This window comes from Microplitis mediator, chromosome 2 (assembly GCF_029852145.1).
Source record: "Microplitis mediator isolate UGA2020A chromosome 2, iyMicMedi2.1, whole genome shotgun sequence".
NCBI lineage: Eukaryota > Metazoa > Arthropoda > Insecta > Hymenoptera > Braconidae > Microplitis > Microplitis mediator.
The window spans coordinates 9,507,666-9,520,856 of record NC_079970.1 but is presented as its reverse complement, the minus strand read 5'-3'; the positions used below and the strand labels follow the sequence as shown (position 1 = coordinate 9,520,856).

The 13,191-nt window shown below is 31.4% G+C and overlaps 1 protein-coding gene across 4 annotated transcripts in view; it reads left to right on the top strand.

Moving 5' to 3' along the window:
• LOC130663536 (amyloid beta A4 precursor protein-binding family B member 1-interacting protein) overlaps positions 1-13,191 on the top strand; it is a 165,014-nt gene that overhangs the window by 100,007 nt on the left and 51,816 nt on the right. The window contains exon 1 of one of the 4 annotated variants that reach the window (XM_057462804.1): positions 7,282-7,770. The exons of the other annotated variants lie outside the window; for them this stretch is intronic. Coding sequence (XP_057318787.1) covers positions 7,654-7,770 — 117 coding nt within the window. The 5' untranslated portion in view covers positions 7,282-7,653. Of the gene's footprint in view, positions 1-7,281; positions 7,771-13,191 lie in introns of those variants that run through there. 4 annotated transcript variants of the gene reach the window in all.

Genomic DNA, 13,191 nt, shown 5'->3' with positions numbered 1-13,191 from the left:
CTGCATAAAAATATACTTACCATGTGCTCCCAAATCTATGTTATTATAAACATCTTGACCATTTTCAATTGATTCATTAACTATTTTTAATTTATACTTGAAGAATGTCTCAATAATTCTTTATTCACTAAAATATTTTGTGGTTATTAATTTGTTTTTACAAATCATTCAAAAATATTATAATTTATTATAATAGTCTATCAATGCAATTATTAGTCATTGACAAAAATAATTATAACTCTCACAAATAACCAAATGAGATGCTATTGTACTTATAATTCAACGATTTAGTGGATAAATAGCCGTCCTTACTCATTACTATCAACAGTGGATTTTTTACTATTATTACCATCAGTGAATTTCACCAGTTTGATGAACAATTTTGTTTCATTAGTAAGTAAACAGTGACTTTTATTGGTTCTATAGTGAACTTAGTGATAAAATTTCTTAAATTCCTAGTAATATACTTATAGCTGAGAAATATATTGAATATGCACTGTGACTCTGTTATAATACTCTATTTGATTTTAGGAAAGTACATAGAAACATAAAAAAAAATAAAATACTACATAAATTTATTCAGAGAATTATTCATATACTTGGATATTTCCATTAAATTTGCATCGGACATGTTTTTTTTTATTTTATTTTAAACGATAACCATTGTTTGATCCTTGTCGTGAGCAAACTAAACTCATTTTTCTTATTTTACTCGCTCGTCTTTATCCAACAACCATCCCTGTTATGTTTATTCTTATACATACACTTTTTATCTCGCTGTTTCGCTGTTGTCCGATCATTGTCTACGACAAAGTGAATTGGGAACTGTTGCTCTCGGTGGGCAATATGTTTTGTCGGTACTCTGTAGTTGGAGTATATCTATAGTGGTTGCCAAGCCGACAAACGTACTGTCCGACGAATAACGCAAACGGAGAGTCTGTAGTAAATTTTGTCCAAGTTTTTCTCTACAACAAATCCTCTAATACAAAATTAAGAACGAGACTCGATACATTACTCTATAATCCAGCAATCTACGTTTCTATTTTTTAAAAATATTAATTTGTTTAAGAGAAAAACGTGGATAAAGTTTCCATTTACTGTGCAAGTGTAACAAGGATAGTACCGTTCATCGACTTGAACGTGATAGAGAGAAAAGTTGAAACCTCTCATAAACAAAATATGACCACATAGGGAGAGATAAAGAAGAGGACATCGCTCAGGTTATTCCATGAACTCAAACTATGTGAAATTTCTTATGGAATTTTATTTTTATTTACCATCTTAGCTAACAGTTTTAGTTGTTAGATATACGTATATATATGTACAAGCTTTTCTTAGTATAAATTGTCGGTAATATTACTAACTCAGAGTCTTTGCGCCGTTCGCAAAGATGCAAATCTTCACTTTTAAACCTGGGCGCTTAGTTCTCATAAACGTTTTACAACTATGTACAATGAAGTTTCGAGGTCAAGATGACTTGCGATGACCTCATAGGTGAAGTAACGCATTAGTTTGAACGAGTAGAATAATATCCTTTTTTATCTCTATTCATTTTGCGTTACATAGTCTGTATATACATATATTTATTTATTTATTTATTTGCGATTAGCTGTAATGTTCAACTTAAAAGACCAATACAACTTTCTCTTTACTTACAATAAAATAACTCAAAAAACATGACACATTGAAGCCTTAACTATGTAGACGTTGTACATTGAACAATGAAAACATTTTAATATGTATATATTTTTAAATTTGCTTATGGTAAATTTAAAAAGACCATCCGGCAGACGAAATAGAAACAGATTTCTCAATAACAGCTCTTAATTTAAGTCATTTTAGAGTAGAGCAACTTACTGGAGAGAAAGCCATGGAAGTAGAATTTTTCATTATTGTCGAGTACCTAAATGGCCATCATTTCTATACTAATAAACCAATTTTGCTCATTTGTAAACTTGATTGAAATATTTACTCCAAAAATAAGTTCTTTAATTTCATTAGAATCTATGTATAAGTTTTTGAACCAACGTTTTATTTTTTAAATTTAGTCAAGTAGTTAGGATACCTTATGGCAAAATTTTATGAAAATTCTACTACAAGAACAAATACAAAAGCTAAATTTTTTTAAAAATTACTAAATATGAAACTCAAAATACTAAGTATAAAAAAAAATTTGTTCCCGAATAATTTCAAAAAGGTTCGACGTGTAGAACTTCTAAATTAAAGACACTTCGAAATTTAAGTTGAACTTTTTTTTTAATTTTTAGGATTTGAATATTAAAAATAAGACTGATTTAGAACTTAAAACGTAAACGACTTTTAACGAATTTTCCTCTCGTTCAAAAGAAGGGAAAGAAAAAAAGTAGTAAATATAAGTCTTCAGAATTATAATTTCAAAACATTCTCATTTGACTCAAAATTCGTCTACATAAAGTTCTAAATCAACTATATAAACAATATTCTAATCAACTATATTTTTTACTATTAAAACCCTAAAAGTTTGAAAATATTTCAGCTTAAAGTTCCAATCTGTCTCAAATTTAGAAGTTCTACATCTCTTACTTTCATGGAATCTTTTTGGAACGATTTTTTTTTTGACGGGTGTTTATAAACTGAGAGAACAATTTATTTGAGCCAAAGAAATAGATTTATTTGACTGAACAAAATCATTTATTTCATTTAAATATATATTTGTTTGTAGCTAACAAATGGCGCTACAGTGCCACCATTCAAATACAGATTTGTTAACTATAAACAAATCATTATTGCATTCAAATGAACCATATCTTTGTCTCAAATAAGTATTGATTGGGTCCATTCAAATATGGGATTTATATGCCTGAAAAAAATTTTATTTGGCTCAAATCAATTGTTCTCTCAGTGTATTATACAAAGTAAATTGTAACTGCAGATGAGATCTAATAATTTGTTATTTTTGACATTCCTGATTGAGAAATCTAATTTGAAATAATTCAAACTCGATTCGAAACATTTCAAAGTTGGCAAAATTGACTATATATAGATATACACTTTAGCATGGATTGAATCATTCCAAATGAAATTTCTGAATCAGGGATAAGTAAAAGTGCCTATTCCATTAGTAAAAGATATAAACGCTAAAAATAACTTTTAATATATGATAACACATTTTACTTGTGGAAAAATAATTTTTTACTCACGTTAAAAGTAAAAATTATCGGATGCCATTAGTTTCATCAGTTTACTTTCCACATAGAAATATTTGCTTATTTTTTGTCCATGTAATAAAAATTATATTTCTTTTTTTGATTTTTTTAATATCATATGCAATAAGTGTAACTGCTGCACACTTTTCTGACTAGTATATATACTATAGTTATGTTACCTATATATATAACAAAATAACAAGATAGAAAAGCGTGGGGTATATTACAAACATTATATTATAGTCTTTCTATAGGGCATAAAATAGGTTCGTTGTATTACGCCCACCCACATTTTACTTAACGTGTACACAGTATACGTTCGTTACGACACGTAAACGTGATTGTAGCATGACAGGGCCAAGATACCCGTTAGTCCAAATGATAAATCATCCCCTTGACACTCTTTAAGCAAGCTGTTTTCTCATCGCGTCATCAACGTGACATTTTCGATGACGTTCTAGTTATATATTATTATAAAATTTTAAGACAGAATAATATTTGAATCATCCTGTATATAATATGTATATAATTATTATATTATCTTTTTTGACGATCTCATTAATTGTGTTATCTCATAATTACGACTATATTATTCATTCAAATTAATGGCCTAATTATATACGAAGGAATACTCACATTTTTTTTTTTTAATTAATTAGTTTCTATTGTGGCTATAAACTTTATTAACGTGATCAACGGAAGTTGATGTGCATAAAATAATAACAATAACTTCATTAATATCTTTTAAGAGGATAAGGTGATTCAAAATTTTAACATATATGATATTGTAATATTATAACCCTTCCATTAATAATACAGAGTGATGACCTGATGACAATCGTGAACATCCGTTTGAGTGTTAATTTTTTTATTGTGATCTTTTAAAAAAATCAGAAAGGAAGAGAAAGATCAAGCCAAATATAATATAATACTATTGAATTGGTTGTTTGAATGAAAGATACCTCTAAGAATTCGCTTACATACTTTCAAGTATCCTAGATTATGGTGCAGAGTTCTCTTGATTGGCAAATCGCGTATTAGCTTAAGCTCTACTTCGTGGTCAATAATCTATACATATAGGCTTAACCTTTTAGGGTTGAGTAATATGTATACGAAGCCATAATTCGAGAATTTAGTCAGCACAATTTTCCCGAAGCTACGACGTTTTATAGTCGTGGATGACTCATAGAGGAAGTAATATCATATGATTTTATGTTATTAATTTTTTAAAGACTGTCTAAAATAATTAAGTTTTTGTCAATTAATGAATTCTGTCTAGCTAGATATAATTTAATAGAACATATGTTTCTATTTTAAGTTTAACTAAACATGAAAATTTTATATAAATTGATTAAAAATATTATTTTTTAAATACAAACTATTTTAAATTTATTCTGGCTTATGTACCTTAAAAATAACTATTGTCGTCAATCTAACTTTAGCCCAACCAGCGTAACTTGGACCGTTTATTAAAAGTATATGTTGGTTTTTTTCCTGCTCAAAAATTGGGTATATTTTTATTCTGAACCTCCTATTGATTATGTGTATAAAAAATGAATTATTTATGTCATGAGTCACGACTATTATTTTTCGGGGCGGACAATGTTACTCTTGACAAGCCAACGTTATCCAGAGTTATTATATTATTACAATTATTTCCAAATTGATTTTTCATTCGTTGACTGGAAATTTTCACCGTTAAATTTGAATTTTCATATCCTTATGTATCAATTATATATGACTATATAGATATATATCGTGATTAGTAACTTCATAAATTATAATAAATTCTGTAGAATAATACCAATAATACAGTCAGCTAAAGAATATAATCTTTTATGATAACTTTCAAATAATCCATAAATTTCATTCTGTAACGCGTAAAATCTTCAAAAAGAAATTTTGAAAAAGTATTTCACAAAATTATTTGTATCAAAATGATGTTATCAAGACGTAGTATAAATGTTCATACTCCGCATAAACAATATTTTAAAAATTTATACTAATGTATTGAAAAATTATTGTTGGCCAGTAAAAGATAGAGGTATTAAATTTTTCTGCTCAATCATTTGAAGTATGATATAGAGTTCCTACGATCACTGCGCAATCTTTCGAAACTAGCCACTCACTTCCGGCCCGATAAACTCTGTGAACTAGTTACCTAGTCGTCCGACAAATCTAGCTACTAAGTTGTAATATTAAATTACAGATATTAATTTTGCAATATGCGTTTTTTTTACATTTAATTTCTATTCCCTTTATGTGGTTTAAAATATCCTCTTCAGACTGATAATGTATTTTCCGTGGACCGATCGACCAGGGACATCGCCCTCGTTCAACAAAAGGAAAATCAATTAACTCACCCACGCATATAAATCTCCGTAATTGTGTGGAGGTATGAATACGTATATCCACGTTTACAGTAGAGTAAAAGGATGTGTGTGATGTTGTGATATATAACTGTTATATATGTATGTGTATGTGTAGACTAGTCTGCTGGTGGTTCATGTACAGTCACACATCAGTCGTAACAAATACACGCTGTAGCATATTCTGAGTGTGTTGGACGAAGCATAAGCCGCGTTGGTTGCCAAGGGCAACCATTGTATGCACCATCTCTTTCTCTTCTCTCTCATGCTCTACTATACATCCATACCATTTCCCTTTCTTCTGTCCTTGTATTGCATCAAATCCTACCCCTGAATCCTGTAGCATAGTACTTTCTCATCCCGGTCTTCCATCAGACCCCCTTGCTACTGAAGCTCGACAAGAGAGCCAGTGACAGATAAAGCGAGAAAGAGAGAAAGAATCAGGGATGTATCACCCAGTATTTCATTAGAGGCAGCCATCCATGAACCCGAAATATTCTCGGCGCCGTTTACTAACCCTTTACAGCGCTTGTTATCCTCTTTTTTTTTTTTTTTTTTTTTTTACTATTCTTGACTCATACTTGCTCACTTAATTTACTCATAACTCATTCGGGTTAACTTATCAAAATACACATACCAAGTCGGAATATATTTATTATTTCTATTTGTAACGAAATATTCACCCTTTCGAATAAATATATTTTATTTTTTATTTCTGACATACAAATAAAATGTTAATTGCTCCAAGCGTTCATGCAAACTCCAAATAATTTGAACTCATTAATTTTAATACTTGGATGATTATCAACAAATAAAGACTTTAAAAAAGAGAAAAAAATATTAATTTTTTAAGGATTATGTTTGTACAACATATTGTGTTTTCGCTTGGTTCATTTTGACTCATTATTCCGTGCTAATCCATCAGCACCATCGATCAGTATCCATGGGGAATAATTTTTACCCTTCACCCCCGCATCAGCTCTCAGGATTCCCCTTAGTGCATCTATATATACAATAGTATACTATAAACTAGCGGGGAATCCTTACGTCAGAACTCCCCGAATCGAGTCTGGAAGGATCGTCCCTGAACCCGGTAACTGTCAGCGAGTGGTAGGAGCAGAAACTTTTTAGAGTGGGGAACAAAAATAAAAAAAAGACAAGTTATGTTGGAACGAAAGACTAAACAACTCTGGTATGGTTGGTAAGTTGCGTGAGAAGGATAAAAAGTTGAAAAAAAAGTGAGAAGCCAAAATTAAAGAGAGAAGCAACACTTGCACGCCCCCGCTGTTTCTGTCTCCCTTGTTCTTATTTAGGCCTCGAATGCTTTTAACTCAGTTGGTTCTCTTACTCCACTCTCTAACATAGTATTTCCGCGGTCTTTGTCGCTCTCTGCGTGACGCGATCCACTCTCTCCACACTCTGACTGCGTGTTGTACCATAGCCATAGCAAGCCGGGCTATATACGCGAAGCAGCCGTCGCTTTCCGGCCGGCTACTCCGACCAGTACCTCGAGCCATCCTCCATACTACTACTTCCAGCATTCCCAGTTCGCCCGCAGTTGCAGCAGCTGCAATAGAGCTTATCCGCACGCGCGCTAACATCACGTTCCCTCTCGTTTACGCGCTGCTATATCGCCACTAATTATTTTACATTTATTTACAATAAATACAATTTATAAATTTAATTGGTATTCATATTTAAATAATCAATTGTGTTCTTTAAGTGACATTTCAATTCATTTGAATAATAATATTATAAGTGGTAGTGATTGTGATTTATTATACATATATTTTAAATTTTTTTATTTGTGCCAAAATTAATAATTAAGTATATTTTAAACAATATATGTTGTCTTGACATTCAATTGATGTCAAGTTCTTGCTTGTTGAAATTCCTATGACTCAAAAATTTTATGTGGGCGATTGTTAAATCAACTTGATGACTAAATAGAAAAAGTGACAGATGATGGGAGGGAAAAATTTAAAATGTGGTGTTGATAAATTATCGATTGAATCGATATGTGATTAGTGAAATAAGCGGAGTCTTTAATTATTTAGAAAAAAAATATATATTTTTTAATTCGTCAGTCGATAGTAAAAATGGATTGGAAAGACTGTAAAAATTTTAAGGAGTCACCGGAAGCATCTAGTGAGTTGCCACCGGAAGAGATGGACGATTGTTACTTTGAGGAGGACGGATCTATCGACGAAGGCATGGTACGTGATATTACTATCAATACACGTGCGAATCGCAAGTCTAAGAATTATAAACATCATTTCTTTATATCTATATATATCTTCATGCTTAGAATTTTCCAGACGTATATTAAGTATAAAAAAATGAGCATGAAAAGTATGATAAAGTTCCGTGAACATTAGTCATTCTTATCAACCCAACTTTTGCGTTATCACCATGAAAATATATTAAAGAGGACTCATATAAAAAATATCAATATCATTATGTAGCCATTATCGTAATGTTATCATTTATCATTAGCGTTCACTCTCTTATAATAACAGCCATGTGGAGGCACTCCTTTGAATTTAGTTACGATATTAGACTCATTATTGCTTTTTAGCTATTAGCAGTAACAGTAACCACAGTTTAAACTTGTAATTCAGCTTTCAGTAATTGCTACAACGTCTAACTGACCCTACACTCACCCCGAAAATCCATTACTGTTGTTCACCCAACCTCTTCTTAATTATATTCCCACACTTTCAGTTAACTATACAATAATTTAATTGTTTAAAATCAGCACATACGTCTCATCTGGTCCTTAAAACTTGGGTACATTTTAAAAAGTGACTCTTATTCGGTCATTGATGTCGGGTGCGGAAAATAACCCAGTCTCAAGTTTCGACTTGCAGTTACATCTATTGTGGTTTTGTTAAGAATAAGTGCAACAGAAACAGCTACTTGAATTACCCGGGTTGACATTAATGCGCTTGCGCTCTATGCATTTGCTCATATTCTTCTCCCAGCAGAGTTTTTGCGCCATTACCATTGCTACATTACCAATATTTTTTTTTTATACTTATATATGCATATACATATATACTCGATCATTACTTGTAAACGTAGGCTATTACTCTTGGACAATTATGAGCCGCATACTGAGTCTGACAACAAGCTTATGCTTGCTGTAACATTCCAGAACTTGTGGTCAGTTATGGTACTTAATCCTCATATGATACATCGTTGTTAGATATACATATATATATATATATGTTTTTATGTCCTGTGTAATGCAATAAATACAATGAATATGACATTAGCATATTGCGTTGTGGATGGACACTATTTGTATTTTATCGTACAGATTCATAAAAGTATAATATTGAGATCATTACACGCTGTATATCTGACACGATAAACTGCAGTGTGTTACAATTTAAAAAATCTCTATATTTATCTAAATAGTAAAAAACACACAATTGATTTGGCTAGTAATGTTCTATGTTTAGTTAAGCTCACATAAGCCGACAAAACGATACGATAAAAAAAAAAAAACAGGAATACGATAAAAGAGTACGCAAATCTGCTTTAGAAAATGTGACAACGTCGCATACGCAGACAGTACAAGTAAAAGAGTCAGAAATACACGAAGCATTAGTTGGTTGTGCGCGCGCTTATCCTGCGCTGGATGATTCAACACCAGCTAGACGCGAGGACCTTGACGGACCGCTCGACGTTTCCCTGAATAATTCGGAATAACATTAAATTATTTTGTCCTTCGTCTTTGAAAATGACTAGAGGACAACCCTATCTTCTCTACCTTCGGTTCGCTATACTTTTTTGCGCACGCAGATCTCGACGTTCTCTCAATAACTTTTTTCTTTTTTATCACAATGGCACCAACGAAAGGATTTTTGTGGATTTCGAGTACTACTTCAATTACTTAGAAGATCTTTTTTTGCAAATTTTTATAGATACCATTAACAATAAGAAAAACTCTAGACTATAAGTCTACAGATATAACGTCAATCAGAGTGAAAATATCTATCCGCGAGTGAGAGATAGTTAAGGCATGAAAGAGGAAATAAGAATGGGGATTGAGTGATGGGGGTGAAAGCATGACTCACCGTCACCACCCTCGGAGTTTCCTTGCGTTCCATAATATACATATATCCATATATACATATATATTTACTAAAACGACCCTCTTGGTTTCTATAAGCGAGCGAATCTCCCAGGTTGCTACCACTCAAGCTTTCTTTTCGAGCTGCTGTAGAGAAGAATTATCATAATTCGTTTCGAATGCACGTTATCCTGATTTTATTTTATTCAGGTGGCACAGTCGATATATTATGTTAAATATTGGTACGACTTTGTGTGACATTCCGATTTGGTTAAAATAATATTTCAATGCTTGGTAAATTTACTTAAAAACTTTATTCTTATTAAATCTTTACTTGAACATAACGTTTGTCTAATACATATTTAAAATTTACGAGATTTACCGCCTACAGTCAGCAGCTAAAACATTAGATGTCGCACAGCAAATAACAAAGATACCTAATTGTTTAAGTTGTAACCTCAGACGGAGAAATTATTCCTGTTTGACATGCTATGGTCTCATAGTAAAGCTGGGCCATGTTGGCCATCTACCGGAAATTTAAATAAACACATGCAAAAACCACTATGGCCATAGTAAAATTTACACTGGTTACAGTAATTTGGGATATAATCGTTGTCAATTTTACTATGGCTATAGTCACTTTTGCATGTGTTTATTTAAACTTCTGTCAGGCAGCCAACATGGTCCGACTTTACTATGACACCATACCATTTTAAACGAGAATAATTTTTCGTCGACGTCTTACTTTTATCCGTGGTGTGTATACGATTTTGCACCGGATCTGCACCTTAAAGTTTAAATTTTTGCCTCTATCTCGGCTTCGGCTCGGCCAACAATTACATGTGATCTAAGACATTTTTTACTTTACTGCCCTAGGTGTGTAATATACTATTTAGCTATACGGAAGTATAGGTGTAGCGTATACATAAAAAATACTGAAGTAAATCATTGAGTCATATTGTGGCTAAATTTATAAGCGTCCTTTATAACTTGCCGTCTCTCAGCACTCCTTGGTGCACTTTTCAAATATTTTTTACAAAAACTAATGTACAAATCTAATGCAACTTACGTATAATACACTCGTGTGTTGACAAATTCGCTTTTAGCTTGGATGTCAATTTACACAACTCGCGTCTTATACATAATTGTACTAATTGTATAAACTGCTTCATATCTGTCAAAGGGTTTAATTATGTTTCACGTAAATCAAATTTAATAATGGTATAAATTTTTGTTTTAATAAAAAATTAAAAAAATTTTCGATTTTAGGTATAAAAAGTTCCCAACTCTATTAAAGTAATGTGGTATAAAACCATAAATTAGTAATAAAAACCTAAGTTTGATCATGTTCATCGGTATTTTTATGAAATTCTTTTAGTCTAACTCAATCTATAAGGGAAGTAAGCAATAAATTATAATATACTTCGCTATATCTTGTGAATTAAGATTTATCAGATTTAATTTACTTACGGATAAAAACAATGAAAGAGATAGATAGTATAATCATGAAAAAATGCATTAGATGAATCAGTCTTGATGTTCTAACAATTTTTTTGCATTTTCTACTGTCTTAAATTTTTTTCTCATCTTACTTACTCTTGATGTCACTAAACATCATCATCCATCTTGATCCCAACGGGGAAGCTAGAATAAAGCATTACATCTGGAAAAGCATATACTCACATTAATGTGATTCTACGATGTATTAGATGTTGAAATCAGATTACTTTGACCTCAAAGCATAATAATATATATATGTGTACATATATATAGTACATGTACTACCAGACCATCTAATCGAGAAAACACATGAATTTATGTCTTCCGTAAATGTTACGAGGGTGTTCTTAAGCACGTAAGGGAGAATTTTTGTAGATTGGGAGACAGACGATGCCCTCAAGTCATGATCAATACCTAATGTTGTTATCGACTTTGTGATCATTTCTACGTTAGACATGGAGTGAAACTAGACGAAAGGGTCGATTGTCTCGGTTTTGGAACTTTCAAATGGGCTCTTGGCATAACACGAAAAAAAAAAAAAATAATAATAAAATACCATCCGATTGACATTTCTTTGAGAGCCGTACATTGACCCATAAAAATAGATGAAGGGGATTTTTATGTGAGTTATAATAGACTGTTATTGTATTTTTATATTTTTTTAAAACTTGGTTTCTTAAAAATAATAACGCTGTTATAGATGTTAACATTTTACGAAAAGTACGGTTATAACAATAAATATCAAGTGGAATAAAAAAATAAATTTAATTTAATTTTTTAGACTTTAAAATAAATTGTAAAATGTTAAATTTAACACATGGTTTATGATGTATCGTCCTGAAAGGATTATCAGTTTCATTTATATACTATACAACGCATCACGAATGGGATGCAAAAAACCCTGAAGCTGATCTCAGCGTGGGTGAACAGTTATTATTGCTTGGCGCCAGGCTGGTGGGACTGCACGCGGTTCTTAACTTCTTCAACTATCATCGTATCCAAGTGAATTTAAACGATACACTAGTGAAGCAAGCATATATATATATCTACCGACTAGTACATTAGTGTATAGACTGTATAGAATATCAAGCGGGTGTGTACATTCGTGCGAAAAAATCTAAAGCTCCATTCCCAGGGACGTAAGCAATGGCCCTAAGGGGAAGAGTCACGCGTTTATATTATATTCTCACTCGAATCGAATCGCGCTGTTTTAAATTTTACGAGCAGAACAACTAAGCTAACTAATTTCACACCGCCCAATTCACACTTTATTAAAATGACCCAGCTAAAAAGATTTTATTTTACTTAACATTAACATATTTCACGGATTCTAGTAAATTAAGTCCTTTGTTTAATATATATATATAAATGTTACAGATTTCTCAGAAATAACTAATCTATTTCTGTACAGCTAGATTAGTTATAACTTGAGAAAATGAATGCACACATATATAAATGAAATATATTTGACACGGGATTTATCTAAAAAAAAAAGTTTTAATCACTGACGTTATTTTTCCTGAGCTCTGACGATTTTATAAGCCTACAGTAGGAAAAAAATGTTGAGTTAAAGTGCGTCATCATACATTCATACACTACACTCAGTCTACTCGGTCAGTAACACGTTTGGGAAGAAATATTTATCATAAGAATCCGGAGTAGAGTGCAGTGCCCGAAGCATAAGCGAGATATTTTTAGCTCCTCTCTCCATATATACATCTCACCATCTTCCTTTTATCTTTTTCTTTTCTTTAACATTTTATACAGTCACATCATATATCTATAAATTTGTATTTTTTAATAAAAATATATACATACATACACATTTGAATGAAAAATTTAGAAGATTATAATAAATTCAATAATACAATATTATAACTTCCATAAAATTTTTCACAATAAATCAACAATTAATTAGTTATTATTCAAGTAGATCATAAATTTAATCTGAATTATAGAGATAAAATAATCGTAAGACCACACAAGCGTGAAAATTTAACAATCAAAATACGCGGCCAATTAAACACATCTAAAATCTTTATTGACGACGACTGCT